The 16397-nt window shown below is 39.3% G+C and overlaps 2 protein-coding genes across 4 annotated transcripts; both read right to left on the bottom strand.

The window, feature by feature from the left end:
• Nucleotides 1–98: 98 nt before the first annotated feature.
• LOC135625327 (uncharacterized) lies at nt 99–12264 on the bottom strand. Of its 3 annotated transcripts, none has more exons than XM_065129995.1 (12): nt 11680–12264; nt 11455–11606; nt 10793–10928; nt 10274–10471; nt 10008–10130; nt 9156–9193; nt 8943–9066; nt 3064–7800; nt 2584–2709; nt 1467–1574; nt 1237–1379; nt 99–674 (listed from the first exon to the last, which is right to left on the bottom strand). In XM_065129995.1, the coding sequence occupies exons 3-12, from the start codon at nt 10868–10870 to the stop codon at nt 443–445; spliced, it is 5907 nt and encodes a 1968-aa protein (XP_064986067.1). In that variant the 5' UTR covers nt 10871–10928; nt 11455–11606; nt 11680–12264; the 3' UTR covers nt 99–442. The 3 variants fall into 3 exon arrangements, with proteins under 3 accessions (XP_064986067.1, XP_064986068.1, XP_064986069.1); XM_065129996.1 differs by having other exon boundaries at nt 11455–11562; XM_065129997.1 differs by lacking the exons at nt 11455–11606; nt 11680–12264 and adding an exon at nt 11279–11393.
• A 2305-nt stretch (nt 12265–14569) lies between these two features.
• LOC103969923 (small ribosomal subunit protein uS9-like) lies at nt 14570–16370 on the bottom strand. Its single transcript, XM_065129998.1, has 3 exons — nt 15593–16370; nt 15017–15468; nt 14570–14697 (listed from the first exon to the last, which is right to left on the bottom strand). Exons 2-3 carry the CDS (start codon nt 15216–15218, stop codon nt 14657–14659), a joined length of 243 nt encoding a protein of 80 aa, XP_064986070.1. The 5' UTR covers nt 15219–15468; nt 15593–16370; the 3' UTR covers nt 14570–14656.
• Between the last annotated feature and the right edge of the window lie 27 nt (nt 16371–16397).

Below are 16397 nucleotides of genomic sequence, written 5' to 3'. Positions count from 1 at the left end.
ATGCACAGCACTCTATTGAGCTGTTCGTTTCATCTTCTATTTGTTTGACTCGACTCGGAGAATAAGAGCACACAGTCGGAGCAAAAACTAATCTCGGGGACATTAATTTGGTTCCGAGATTGATGAAGAATGTGTATATCTGATATTAAACATGACGATTTACATGGAACACACATTTAATACATGCTGCATTAAGATACAGAGTATCTATTTACATACACCCATCACGACCATTTCCCTTGAATGCTCAATCCCAAGCGTAAGCATCTTCGCATGTTATCGTTGACCTGCTCTGTCACCACTCTGCTAACCTCCCTGTGAATATGCAGAGTATGTGCTGTTGAAGGCATTTCCCACGCCTAAAATTGGCAATAACCTCTGATTGTGGATCCTACGCCACCATTGACACGACACCATCACGGCGACATGTGACTGACGTGGACTATGAGCTCTTAGGCACTCTGCTTTTGGCTGTCATTAAAAGCTTTTGTCTCTCTCCCTCTACCTCCGCAAACTGCAGACTGAGCAGAGAGTATCGACCCTGCATCTCTTTGAGCTCGGTCTCGGTGGCAGCATTCCTGCTCTTCAACTCGAGCATCTCTTTTATCAATTCATTAATGTCCCTGAAGCTCTGGAACACTGCTTCTTCATCATTATGTTGTTTCAGGAACGAGCTGTGCATCAACCAAAAGAAAAAGGTGAACAGTCTGAATGTATACTTTCATTCAAGAGAAAAGTTACATTCAACTTGGCGACTATATTCTGTTTATCGACTCCGTCTCTGATCCTGGCATGACAGGTTGGTGGAGTAAATTTGTCAGGCACAGCCCCTTCATCAAGGTTTAGTAACATACTTTTCAGCTTTGATGAAGACCGGAGACAACACTTGAAGATGTCTACGTTGAAATGAGACAACAATCACAATATACATGAAATCCTAGGATTTGGGCGACAACAATCACAATATAGGTGCAATCCTAGGATTCATCAAACGAACCAAAAGGATGCTACGTAAGTCGTCGGTTATGATGGACGCTAACAGTTTTTACCAACACCATGCATCGAGTACTTAATAGGCAAATCTGGTAGGTCATTGGCTGTATATTATGTTTGTTCGATGATACCACTAGATAGGGACATTTTAAAAGTGAGAAAAAGGTCAGGAGTCCGGACGATGTAATGGAACTAGAAGTGAAGATAAAAACCTAATGATTAATCAAAAGCAAATAAATGTACCTTTGGAAATGAAGATCGGCTTTCTTCTTTGTCTGCAATGCTTCTGCAAGTTCAAGTTCCAGTGCAAGTACTCTTTCCAATGCATTGCTACTTCCAGGAAGTTCATTGAACAAAGGGAAAATGCTTCTCAGTTGCTCATTTGCCTAACCAATGGAAGTTGAGAAATAGTTATTAAAACAAGAGGCACAAATGTACGAATAGCTTTTCTTGGCTTGACACACGATACATACCATATCAAGTTGTGACAAATCTCTTTCTAAACCCCGAAGGGATGGTACACCCAGATGATCTTCTAATGGAATCAGTGATGACAAATTTTCATTTCTTAGTTTCAGCAACTGCAAAGGTTGAAAATGTAAGACACAGCATTAGCCTGCTGCAATTTGATGTTTTGCAGAAACAACAATGCAGAAATAAAAAATATGCCTAATTCTTCATTCCCACTGCATGTCGACCCTAAATCACTGTTGGGCTTAATTTCCTTCAAAATCAAGGTGGCTATGGTTATTATCACCAAATACATTCATTATGTGCCCTTTTACACCAGTACGGCCCCAGCGGTACTCAGCCCATTTTGAAAGATGATAAACATACCCACAATATCAGTGAGCTCCACATCTTTTTTCCTTACTTGAATATTTTTTGTATGAATAAAGCTTCTCAAAAATCTTTTCCCTCGATGCCTCAGCAGATCAAAGATTCATCTTTTGTTATCAACTATATTCTTCCTCGAGTTTCCACAAACTTCGCAATGTTAACTACACTGCAATTATGCTACGCGACAAGGTTTGTGACCCTATCATTCCACAATAACTACCCTCAAATTTAAGGGTATATACAGATTTGTGTTAATCAGCCATTATTAAAATGCTCAGGCCTTTATTTACTTACCTATTTTTCATCGTTTTAGCTGCACATTCCACAACGAGTAATACATGAAATGAAGTGTTTCTGTTCACAGGTTAAAGTACAGTTTGCAATATAAGAATTGATCTACAGATAAGAGTCTGTTCAAAGATCTCATTAAGACCAACCACATGAGAATGCCATAAGAATAATGCAGACACAGAAAGGCCATATTCAGAACTTCTTTGTAGAAAACTAGTTAATCTTCAAATTTACGCATGTACATCCTTGAAAAAGTCGATGTTCAGATGAAAGATTGTTTCTCAACAATACAAGATCGACAGACATATTTCCTGATATACCATGCTATAATAGTCTAATTCAAATTATGTCAATGCAAAGTAGTTGACTACACTTGTGATTTCTTGAATTCAACATCCTTTTTGTATTTATTGAAAAATTGTTGAAAGTTATAATTTCTGCTAAATATTGTGTAACTACCTCTTTTTGTAGCATGTCCATGCCTGACTTCAATCTCTGCTGCTCTTTTAAGTTAGCTTCAATACCAGTGACATCTGTTGTATTATCTGCAAATGAGGTGGCTCGTTCAAGTGCACCTTCAATATCCTGCCAAAATTTATTACAAGATACCAAAACTTACAGCACTTTCGTGATCTAAGTGCATGAAAGAAAATTTGGCAAAAGAAAATTTGTAATCTAGTGCTAATGTAACAAAAAATCAAGGAACTGGGAGAAGTGAGAAGAACAAGTGAACTCTCCTGAATGCAAATTAGTACTATTTTCTTCAAACTTCAGTTGAAGACTTACTATAGAGATCTCATGAAATTTTGGCAGCTTTAGAAGAATGAGCTCTATTCACTAGAGGAATGGCATGGAGCAGGATGACGCTTGTATACTCTGTGCCACCTTGCTAATACGTACAATAGAACTACAAAAATATGAAATAGATAAAGTTAATACCTTAAAAGCTTGTGAGCTTGGTACTGGACATGAAAGTGAGCTCTCACTGGCAGAAGTTGACATAATATCTTCAAGATCTTCACAAGAGCTCAGCTTGCCCCGTGTTTTCAAGAGATCAACATCTATATTCTTCAAAGAATTGTCAACAACTCCAGCTGGTGCATCTATTCCCAAACTAGTACCTCTGTCATTTGGCATCTCTTGGAAGATAGTTGAAAACCCAAAGCTGCTATCTTGCAACATTTGCTCAATGGAAGTTGTTGTTAGAAAACCAGAGTCATGATTACCTTCTGAATTTAGGGCTTCATGTGAAGCCATATTATCAAACAGCCTCTTGACTAAGTCGAGTTCTATTCTTGCTTTCGTTCTTTCTTCATTGCATTCCTTCAAGGAATCTTCGAGCTTTAGCTTTGCTTCATTGCAATAGTCAAGGCCCAATAAAGTGCACTCCAACTCATTCTTTATTCTATCATAAGCTTTGGCTAGTTCTCTTCTATCAGTCATAACCGTCTCCAGCTCAGACTCCAAATTTGAGATTTTTGCCGACAACTCTTCAATTTTTTTTGCCAGAGAAACCTCAGTTTTCTTTCTGCTCTCAACTTCATCAAGAGCATTCTGCAATTTAAATAACATTTCTTCTGCATACTTCTTGGAGACATATAGCTGATTTTTCAGCTCTTGGATCTTGGACTCATGTTGCTCTTTGATGAAAGCAATTCTCAGGGAGTCCTGGGATGATCTCTCATTCTCCTTCTTTTCACGAGCTTGAAGACACTCGACTTCTGCTTTATCCTTGAGTTCTCTTAGATGAATGGAAAGGTTCTTATATTCTTCTGTCTTCAAAATCTGTTCTGAGAGTTTATATCGAAACTCATTGTGATGCTCTTGTAAGATCTTCAACTCCTGATCACGTTCCTCAAGCAATGATACTTTTGTTTGTTGTTCATTCAATGTGGACTGGAGAACTATATATGTGACCTCTAATGCATCCTTAGATGACCTTAAGTTCCACACCTCTTCTTCAAAACTGATCAGCATGTTTTTCAGCTGACAAATCTCATTTTCATACTTCTGTTTTTGAAGTTTACTGTCAGCTTCTCTAACCTTCATATCTTCATACTCTGTGCATAATGCATTTTGTTTGTTTGTGTAATCAATGATGTCTTCTTTCTCCTGAAAAACAATGTCATATTCAGATTGTAATGATTGAAGAGCTACTGATAATCTTGCATTTTCCTCAATTAATTGTGCTTCACTGCAATAATGAGTGTTCAGCAATGTAACAACATTTCCATGTTTTAAGTTCATCTCCTCGAGCTCTTTCTCTAGTATCTTAAGTTGTGCAAATGACTCCTGCACAATGTCACAGAAATGACTTCTCATATAAGTAAGTTTGATCTCAGCAGCTATTGAATTCTCAAGAACTGATGCCAATTGATTTCCCATATCCATGACTTGCATGCGTAGGGATAAATTCTCATGGTTCAGTCTTATTTGACTTTCTTCATTCTTCAACACAACATGCTGAAATCCAGTGTTTGCTTTTTCTAAATCCACAATGATTTCCTGCAAATGAGAAACTTCGGTTTTTTGTTCATGAAAAGAAAACAACTCCCTATCTCTTTCTTTCAGTTGTGTTGAAAGGCTTGAAACTGCAGCATCAAGTTCGTCTCTCAATTTTTTTTCTATCTGCAAATCTCTATGGGCGCAACACAAATTTTCTTTTAGACCGTGGAGCTCATTCCCCATTTGGGTGGAAATCTCATTTCCAGACTCTATAGATATCAACAAAGACTTCTTCTCTTGCATGCAATTCATAAGACTGATTTGAGTTTTCTCAAGTTCCTCCTTGACACCCGAAAGTACAAATAACTGATTAACTAGATCCTTGTTCTCGTCAATAGCTTCCTGCAGTTCAGTTTCTAAAAATGTGAGTTTTGAAGACAATTCACTATTTTTCAATTTCTTCTTCTCTTCAGCTTCTGAACTGAGTTTAAGCTTCTCCAAAGCATTTTGCAGTTCCACTTGAAGCTTCTCAACTAATGCATTGGACATTTCTAGCTTTTCAGTAATCTCATGTAAGTCAGATTCAAGTTTCTGCTTCATATTAATATATTCTAATTCTGTCTTTTTTTGTAAGCACTGAGCAATATCTCTTTGTTCCTCAATATCCCTGTTCTTTTTAAGTAAGTGAAGTATTTTCTTTGTTGCTTCTTGCTGGAACTGTTCCAGATTCATAATAACAGGCATATAGTTTCCATCATCCAATTCCTGTAATACAGATATGCCATCCAGAGCAGAACAACTTATTTGCTCATTGCAGGAACTCATACAAGTGTGAAGATACCCCAACTTCTCTTGAAGACAAGCAATACAAGTCTGCATTTCCTCATTTTCAGAAGATTTCCTATCAAATTGTTCCTTCAATGCTTTAAATTCTTCAATTATTGAGCTCTTTTCAATCTCGAGACAATTTTTTTGTAGGATTTCCAATTTTAGAAGATTTTTGACACTGTCCATTTCTTCAGTGCAAGCCTTATATTCTTTTTCATAAACTTTGAATTTCACAAGCATCCTCTCATATTCTGTGACCTTTACACTAAGGATAGTACTTTCATAGGAGATGTCTTCGAGCTTTGCTTCTAGAACTTGGTTCTTCAGTTCTAAATCTTCACATCTAGAGATGCATTTAGTTCTATCATCCTTCAAAACCCCAGCATCATCCAATGCTTTATGCAACTTAAGCATGAGGCTTTCTTTTTGCTCTGTAGTCTGATGTAGTTGCTGTGTAATTTCAAGCATTTTGTCCTTCGTAAGCCGAACCCCATCATCTACATCATACAATGTCCCCAGTAAAACCTCTAAGAAAACTTTCAAATCCATGTTTAGCATATGCATTTCCGAAAGTTCAGCTTCATGGATCCCTGAGGATAAGTCAGCAGTAAGTTTGTCCTTTACCTGAGTATGGTGTAAAGCCAGCTGCTCAGTCTCATCTGAATTAAACCCTTCTATATCTGCCTCATCCCCAGCTTGCAGCTCTACATGAATGGGTATACCCACCTTAGAGATTGCACCACTTGTTTTGCAAGAAACAGATGTCGATATACCATTATCCAATGGAGACCATTTGTGAATAGTTCCATAGTGTCTATCTTCTGTCTGAATCCTCGTAAGGTCTGACTGGTACTGCTCCTGGTCAAACAAAGTCAACATCCCATCCTTATCAGTATATGACCTGACTTCTTCTGGACATTCTTCATGGTACTGCTGATAAGCATCTGCAAATGCTTGCTTTGCAAGATTTTCATTTGTCTCGTACATAGACAAAACTTGGAAAGAGAGTAATTCAAGGTCCTTCTGTAATCGATCAACTGCTATGGAATAGTTCCAGCGAACCCTTTTTAATGCAGTTTCAGATGCAATAGCCCTTTTCTCAAGTTCCTTATTTTGAGATTCTAAGCTGCTCCTATCTTCAGCAAAAGTTATAAACTGTTCATTCATCTCTTGGTGCATTTTTTCTATCTGGCTTTTGAGAACAGATACTGAATAGAGACAAGAGGAGTGTTCATTTCTAAGATTTTCCAGTTCCTTTACTGTTTGCTTCTGGCTTTCCTCCAGTTCCAGTATCAAAGACTCGTAGTAGTATTGCATCTGGTCGATCTTTTTGGTGAGACTTTCTTTTTCAGTTGTCAACTCCTCTAGTTTTGGTAAGAGATCAAACAATTTGTCCTCCCTCAAGCTTGAAGCTTCAAGACTTTTCTTAAGAGTGTCATGTTCATGATATACTTTATGAGAATCACTCATGCGATAAACTGTGTTTTCTAAAAAACTATTATCCCTGTAAGATCTTCCAAGGCCCTTTACTTGGATAATATCTTCCTTAAGGTCACCAATAAGACATCCGAGAAGCTCAAAATCAGGGCCCAGAAAATCAAAATCACTTCCATGGTATCTAACGCGAGCCTTATTTTGAATTTCTCGGACTCTGCTCTCAATAAGCAGAAGATTCTCGAGCCATTTTTCCCGCAAATCATGGTACATATAGTGGGTCTCTGCAGCAATAACATCATCCTGAAGCTTACTATCAACTGAATCATTTTCCAAGCCATGGTTCAACACCAAAGGATTATGAGTTCTCTGGTCAGGACTTCTCTGCATTACTTTAGCAGATTTTAGGGCTTCAAGATCATCTTTTAACTTTGAACACTCAGATTTTAACATGGATACTTCTCTATTCAGTTGTTCTCCTGAGGCAAGTTCAGAGAGTAGCTGCTCGGACAAGCATTGAGTTTCTGCCCCTAATTCATCTGTAATTCGCTGCAATGACTTTGCTTCCAACTTAAGCTGTAAAAATGCTGACTCTGCTACCTCCAATCTTACTCTGAGTCTATTGTTCTCTTCATAAGCTGTAGCAAGATCATTCTCAACAGAATACTTTGAGCTCCATCCATGTGTCCAATCATTCCTCCCCTGGGTAAAACGCTGACTGCCATTTGGGTCTTCTTTTGCATGTATAGGAATATGACTGATGGGTAGATCACCACATACCATACTTTTGAAGTTATCCTTTCCATGAATTATTGGAAGATCATTCTTTTCAGCATGTAAAATTTCAGAGGTAAATGATGAGCCATCAGCTCCACCAGTAGAGTCTTCATATTCTTCATTTGACTCTTCCACTTGTTCAAGCAAAAGAAGCCCCATATGATCTTCCTTGTACCTGACTCTTGCATTTGCCTATTCACAATAGCAAACATTCAGTGACTGCATCAACCACAACCAAACAATCTGCTGTAATTTTTAGATATTAACAAAGAAACAGAAACTCTTGGACAACTTACTGCAAACGTTACTAAAGCAAAACCTTGGACGGAAATAATCATGTCGATTATCCTTGAAATCAAGTACTCTTAAGTCTTAAGACACTTGCTACCATTTAATAAGATTTCTGTCAAATTATCAAGGACACATGAATAGAGAGCTTTTTAGAGAAACTAAATGATCTCTTCTATCTAAAGAACAAAAACATATGAAGAACATTATGACATGAAAGCAAATATTGGGTTGTAAAAAAGAAAAATTTATCTTCTTATTGCGTTTCTTGGTTTCTTTAACTCAGGACTTCATGATGGATAAATCAACACAAAAAAGAAGGTTAAAGTTAAAAAAAATAATGCCAAAGGCAGAATGTTGGTAACATAAGTGGGATATGTAGTTACATATTAGGCTGAAGCTTAACAATTCATATCATCACAACAATTTCCATTGATGACCTGATCAGTACTATTCTACTGTTATTATACTGGGGTTGTCACAATCCAACCACAAAATCATGTGGGCCAAATCCTCAAAAAGGGAGTATTCATACTGTGGTTTGTAACTCAGACTATGAGACAGGATCAATCTGAAGGTTGATGCCTATGGTCAAGTAAAGGCAGTTCATGCAAAGGATAGGATAATTGAATGAACAACTGGTTTTTTCCATTTATCATAAATAATTAATCTTGGCACAGTTGGTAAATAACTGAATCTAGGTTATCTACGGATGGTTTTGCAATACCACCATTCTAAGCATATTTTCCAGTTTTAAATAAAATACTCAATGGGGTTACAGTAAATATTGCTTCTTAATGGCCACTAAACAATTAGAGACCTAGACAGCCTTTCATGTGAATACATTAAAAACATTAATCATGAAATCTAATTTTTAATGCACAGAAGCTTCAATCGTTTAAATTCTGTAATCATGTTTCATTTTCACCAAGGGAACCATTTCAATAATCTTGCAAAATTTCTATCATGACTATTGAGGACTGGAGGTCACAAAAATCCATGCAAGTAGACATTGCAGAGGAAATAATCAAAATATTCAAACAGACCTCTTCAAGTTCATTAGCTATCTCTGATGAAGCAGCTTCAGCTTCAACTTCAGTGGGATCATTTTTGTGGCTGGATATCGTCTGGACACCCTTTACACTCAGTTCCCTTTGCTGCTCAAATTCTCTGATATAATGTTGTAACATGTGAGAGTGGTGGATGAGAACAATGGGTATTGCTAACAATATAAGCAAATGTTTCTAACGAAGCAGCACCTGAAGCCAGTTTTGGATGTAAGAAGCTGCACTGTGACCTGGAATAGACAGAAAAGTATTACGAAGAGAAAGAATATAAACGCAATAAACGAATATTGAGGTTTAATATCCTTTGTCACCTTGATGGAGAGTAAATTCAAGAGTAGACTACTTCATACTTCCATATTTACATGGATTTTAGACTGTTAATCTTTGGCTGTACGGTTACTATGCTGTCTTTATGGGTTTAGTTAGTGGGTAGATGAAATGACATAAAACTTCTAAGCTTTAGATTTTCTAGTGGAATTTATTTTGTAATGCTTCTTCGGATAAGGACTTAACTGGTCGAGGTATGCATTATCATTTTTGTCTCGGATTTAAACATCTGTACTGAGGGAACTGATATATAATTATATAAATCTCAACAATGTCCAAATGAACCTTTATAGCTATTTCCTTAAGACTAATGCCTCCTAGGTCCATATTAAACATTTATCTGGTACTGTATCATCTAAAAAATGCACTTCTGCCTGTTTTGGAATGGATGACAAGAAAATTAATCAGTTCTAAATCCCAAATGTCCTCCCAAGGACCATCATCAGAAACTGCAAAAACTTTGTATAAGCTAACAAAATCTTCCCAGAAATTACAGTTGTCTTCATACATAGCAAAAGTGTGTTAAAGACCAACATCATCCCTCAGTATGACCATTTGCCTTTCCGCAAACAGCCACTAATTCACAAAGGACTGAAGAGTCGACTCATCCTTGGCTTAAATTTGTCAATGAAAACAGTCCAGAAAACTAGAAAAAACTTTTGCAACTAACAACAAAACTATGTTAAGAAGACTGGATATATAAATAAAGAAGCTCACATGTAAAGTTGTGCTAAAATCACAATTAGCAAGAGGCAACGAGATAGATGAAGGCTTCAGAGCATCAGCAAAACCAGCAAGGTTGATAGTAACATCCCCAAGTAAGCTTGATCTGGAAGACCCCTGAGAACATTATATTTCCAAAAGACAAGTGAGTCAATCACAGTTGAATACCTCATACATGATCTGTCAAATGAGCACTTTTTCATTGTCTCAATGGTTATCTAAGATGTATACAGTAGCAAACAAAAAATTGAATTTAATACCATTGCTACCACAAGCTTATAGTGCTTCTCATCATATTTTTTGGTCCTTGTATCTTGGAGAAGTCTTGTAGTTTCATAGATTGGATCTGGCCACTTGCAGTTCCCATTCCTAACATTCATTTTGTTTGTCTTTGCAGTTGCTTTGCCTGTGTCAATGGGGATAAAGGACACAAATAACTTGTCCCATCCTTGTGGAATCTGCAACAAGTAGAGATATTTCTTTTATGTACCTTATATTTGGGGCTAAAGGACACATTTCCAAGGAATGTGTACAAGGAGCTTTCCCGGATAAAACTTAAGAAAGCATCACTCAAGGAAAGAATCAACAAAGAAAGATGAGTGCAAAACAGAACGAGTAGCGAAAAATAAAGGATAAAGACAATGAAAAAGTATCATCATGTGGACAAATGAGCACCTTCAAAAGCATGAGATTGAATGACCAATAAAAATTTATGTGACCATCCAGCAATTCACATAAATAATAACAAGTTAAAAGCCACAAAAAAAGGAAGAACTTACATGTGTTGCATGAAACTGAAGGCGGAAAACAACTTTCACTTTTGTCTTTTCGATTTTCCACTTGGGAATCCTCGACATTGTTCCCGAATCAGCTAATTATCAGCTAAAACATCACCTTTCCTCTCCAATTGCCTCCCTGCATTGCACGTCCAAGACCATGAACCCCATTTACTTTTAGGAAAAAAGGAATTCAACAAGAATGGGATCAGCATTCTCTTTCCTTTGTCTCTTGAACAGTAGTTTGTCTACATAACTTGAAATTTGAACTAAATTCCCAACAGATCCATCTAAAATAGGAACAAATCTTCGAACAAGCCAAAGAATCTGAAGCTAAAATATACGGAAACATACCTTCAAAAATCAACCTAAAGAACAAGAAGAACCATTCAAAAAACTCCAAAATTTACACATCTACAGAAGGAGAATGCAAAACAACGACGCTTTCACAACCAACGACTCGGATCTAAGAACGGTTTCACAATCTACCTAGACAATCAGATCCAGTGAAAGAACAGAACCCCCAATTCAATCTCCTATAGACTTGACTGTTCAGATTCTCCATCAAAGATCCAACCTTTTCACTAGCAAAGCACCAAATGCGAATCTTGTAAAAAAAAAATCAACAAAATAACCAACTAATTAACGAAAAAGAACAACCATACCACAAGACGATTAACGCACGCAACAGAGGCGACGCCAGTCCTGACGTCAAAACCCGATCATCTTGCCCGAAAGGCCCCAGCTGCTCCAGATTCCTCACGCCGATCCAACTGGCTTTCAAGAATGACCACAAGAACTGACACACGCGCCCGCACTGAAGGAGACAGGGACATAAAGAGTGTGCGGCGTGGGGACAGACAAAGGGGTACAGAGCGCAACTCCCGTACCTAACTCCGGATCTGGGGCTTGCAGACCAAGCGAGGGCAAGCGGGGACGGAGGAGACGTCGCTGGCAAGGCTCGATAGGCGGCGGAAAGCAAAATGGCGCTAGGGTTCTTCCGGGAATCCACGATTGGGAGCTCTTCCGGGTCGCAATGGAGCTCGATCGACTCGCCAAATCCCGATCGAAGCGAAGATACACAGAGGGGGTTTAAGAAAGGGACGCCGCGCCAAAGCCCAACTTTCCAATGATAATAATAACAATAATTGTTGAATTAAGATGTCATAAAGGCAAAAAAACTGTACTTATTTAGGACAAAGGAAAAGAAATGTCATCTTCAGCTAATATTTAGGTCATATGTATCTAAATTGACAAAGAGATTTGATGGATTGGATCTTAATCTTCCTCGTGATCTTGCTTATGAGCGTATTGCTTCCGGCTTACTCCGACCACCACCACCACCACCTAACAAAGACTGCAATGCTCGGTTTGGTCTCTTCCATATACTGTTCGAAGAAATACCCCAAAGAGGGGAATTATATGGTGATCAAAAGTGGTGGTGTGTTGGAATCCGATGGCGCAGATGACAGTGGCAGCAACCAGAAACAAAGCTTCTTTGGGTCGACTATTTACGTGCAGGTAGAAGACGGAGAGAAATGGCACGGTAGACGAGCAGTGTGGCCAATCACAACTTTGCCATTATCCTCTGTCCACCTGGTCTCGGCTCGGACTGAGCCCAGTGGGCCGCACAGGAAAGCGGAGCCCGCCGACCTCGGCGCTCCCACGTGACGGACAGCTGGCGGGGCCCTGCTCTCCCCCACGTGGCCTGCAGGGCTAGCGGATCCCACTGCTGGTATCGGATCGGGATAAACCTGATCCATCTCGGACTCGGGTTAGCCCGCCCGCTTGAACCGGTCATCTCTGCAAGCAGAAACCCTACACGAAGAAGAAGAAGAAGCTTCATCCCATGATTCACACGTCAAGGATTACAGGGAGGACACCAAGCACGACTCTTGCCATGGCTTGGGTTTGTGATGAGCCATCAAGTACGATTAGAAGGCTCAATACAATATCCCTCCAACGATGGGAACAAACAGTCGATCGTAATTTCCAAGACAGTAATCAACATCCGATTCATGCATCACTGTTGTAAATAATCACAATATCTCAATTGCCTGCCTCAAATTAAATATAACCTATCGATTTAGCTTTATAAAACAACAGCATAATCTACCTTATATAAAATTCATAATCAACACCGATAACTATCAAATATTGACTTATCAATATCTTACCCCGAAAACACAGAAAACAAAAATGTTTCACCCTCTAACACATGGAAATCTTGAATGTTCATGGAGCAAGAGATTCCAACATGATGAGGTAAGTTGATGCATCCAGGCTAAGATCATCACTGGCACCAAGCAGTAGGCATTACCTATAGTTTCACTGGACAGTAAACACATACTTGAGAAGTACAGTGCAAGCAATGCAGAAAATGATGTCTTTTCTTCCTTCAAGAAGTAAGTTTATGATAAAAGAACTTTTACAGTAAACAGGAGAAATATCTGTGACAGAGATGCACACCCTAATAGACACTAGTATATCGAAACAAGGAAATTAGTTGTCGTCGTCGCCGATACGCTTGGCACAAAAATATGAGGTCTTCTAGAGATGGAATTGGAAAATCCATTGTTGTATATTCAAACTTGGTATTTGATCATTTTAACCTTCATGCTACCCACCATGGATCCAAAAACAGAATCCAGAACCAAAAGACAAGGTAGAAGGAAAAGAATCAGATACCTCCACCACCTTTCCTAAAGAAAAGGAAATGAAGGTCATAGAGATCGGATAATATTCTAGGCTAGCTAATAGTTCTCCGACCTACTGAGGTCTCAAGAAAGAAAACCTGAGACTGCCAACTAGAGAAGCATGCAAATTGAGATACGGAGAAACTTCAAGGTTTCTGAATGGTTCAGCTCGATCATATGCATACCTAAACCTCTGGTTCTAAAGATATTTCAGCCAAACAATGTATACAAATTTCGGGTCGCATAAACCATGAACAAATGTTACCTCTGATAAATGCAACCATGTATGTTCCATCTTGGAACTTGGCCTTTTTTTTTGTTTCTGGAAAGGTTATAGTCAAACAAAGGTAATAAAAAGATACTATGCAAACGCCATCGAAATGACAATAACCCTAACAAACATCCTTAAGCTAAATTTTTATGTGCATATTACAAGATCTTGCATGAAAAAAAGAACATTAAAGTGGAAAAAGGATAAATCTACTATGCTAAATTGAAGAGACAAGTAACCACTTCAATTGTCAATCTAAAGCTGTGCGATCATCGGTCAAACTCTTTTTAACTTCAGATAAACTCATATTCATGATCCATGTAGAATTACTAGCAACGAAATCCCATTGTCTCGGCGATAGTTCATAAAACATTATCCGTTCCTAAAATCAAAGACAGGCAAGCCAAAACACTCAAGGGAATACATGACATAAACACAGATAGAAAGTTTAATATTTCTGCAGCAACAGTAGCATAATAAAAGATGAAACAGAACAAGCCAAGCACAATGCAAAATACTAAATCAGTCTGCAATCCTTCCAATATAGAAATTGCATTCTAGTTTGACATGGAGTTCAGAAACCAACACATGTGGCCAAGATGACAACTTTGCCAACCTCATGTTACTAGATAAATCAGATCATTGATATGCAGAATGGAAAAAGAAAAAGGCTATGTTCTAGTTGACTGGGTGGCAAAAAAAAGACACCTCACCTTCCACTGCATAAAATGATTTGTTTGAGTAATACCTTAAGGAGAGAATAGAAAGAGAGGAGAAGGCAATGTTTGAGTAATACCTTGTCTGAAATGTTGCTTAAAGTTCATCCGTCCTCTCCAAACTTCTCTGTTTTTTACCCATTTCTTAGCAAAACAAGATCCGTGGCTGTTCTAGAAGACATTCTTAAGCCCATGACAAATCTTCAACAGGCACTCTCAGATAACCTATACATGAAACAGAAGAAACAAGAGAGAAATCTCGTTGATGGAAGATCTATCACTGTCAACATACACGAACATTGAACAACACCATGATGCCTTGTGCTGGTGTTAATTTGTGTTGAATTCGGAAAACAAGGATCTCATAGGGCAGTATTTAGACTTCGAGAGCAGTCACATCTAGCTAAATGCACCCAAAAAATAAGACATAGTCGTAGGTGTAGTTCCAAAATCGGTAAACATGCTTCAGAATCCAACAGACAAGGTAAAGCGCAAAAGGTTTGATCTTTTGTTTCAGAGAAGGATGGTGGGACTGAATTCGAACCGACAACAACGCAGCGTCGCTGATCGGCGACCAGTAGGGTGCGGTCGTAGCGGACGAGGATGTCCTTGATCTCCTTCTTGGACTGCTCGTCGACGTACTTGTGGTGGAAGGCAACGAGGGCCTTGGCGATGCTCTGGCGAATGGCATATATCTGGGAGGCCTTGCCGCCGCCCCGGACGCGGATGCGGATATCGACGCCCATGAAGCGCTGCCGGCCGAGGAGGAGGACGGACGGGCTCGAAGGCCTTAACGCGGAGGACCTCAGGCTTCACCCAGCTCGATTGGGACGCCGTTCACCTTGATGAGACCGCGCCCGCCGCCATCTCCAGCCTCTAGTGGGTTGCTGCTATCTCCGCCACTCCGGTGTGGAGACGGAATGATCGAAAACCCTTCGTTAAGGCGTTTGATCGAGGGACGCAGTAGTGTGTGTGGCGGCCTCATAAGGACGGGGGCTGATTACATATTAAGAATTACTTAGCAGCTATGATTAGCATCCGATTACATATTATGCAGTCGACTGTGAAGAAGAAGCGTCGGCCCACGGAAACAGAGCTGTCGCTAGACAAGGTAACTTACTGGTGAAGTATGCGACGAAGGAAGTGTCGTTGAATGCCGGAAGGGTCGGCTTGTAGAGCGAGAGGTTCTTGTCAAAGCCAGCGACGGACGAACTGTGGGGATTTTAGTACTCGAGCACGGCGGCGACCACGGAGTCGTCAAATGTGCCGGATCCAGTGGCATAATTAATGCCTGGCCATCATGAAGAAGGTGGCGTTGGGTTGAGGCGTTGGTCGTCCGGCTCGGTGATATCGGGATAGTCTTAGCATCGAAGGGCTTCACGGAGACGGCATCAACATCGATGACAGTGACGGAATGGTTGGCGATACTGAAGAAGAGCTCGTCATTGACTGCAGTGTTGATCGAGCGCAGGAGGTAGGTACGTCTTTCCTTTGCTTCACCTCCAGCTTGAATGTATCTACAATGGCGAACGTCCACGTTGTCAGCATAACACTTTTTTGAAAGCCCAGGGAGAGGAAAGCGACGTGAAGTTTCTACAAACGAAGCCGGAGAGAAGAAAGATTTATATAAAATTAATAACTCACAATACTACGAATGCTAATCATAACTAATTACAGAAAAATAATTTATAATTAACCCAAAGGACAATGAGGATTGTGTGTATCCCGATCAAGTTTATTACGGATGCTAAGATTGGACCGAACCTGAACCTCCTCTGTGTCATCCAGGCATTCTAGCAAACGATGGTCTATGACAAAATACGACCCTTTTTTTTCTCTTGATCAAATAGCTTGTCTACATCCTAATGTAATAAGCCAGATGCCGAGATATGCCACTTTCAAGCAGCCAATACAAAGTATAAACA

This window comes from Musa acuminata, chromosome BXJ2-10 (assembly GCF_036884655.1).
Source record: "Musa acuminata AAA Group cultivar baxijiao chromosome BXJ2-10, Cavendish_Baxijiao_AAA, whole genome shotgun sequence".
Classification (NCBI taxonomy): Eukaryota; Viridiplantae; Streptophyta; class Magnoliopsida; order Zingiberales; family Musaceae; genus Musa; species Musa acuminata.
The sequence above is the reverse complement of the archived record's forward strand: the minus strand, read 5'-3'. Positions and strand labels throughout refer to the sequence as shown.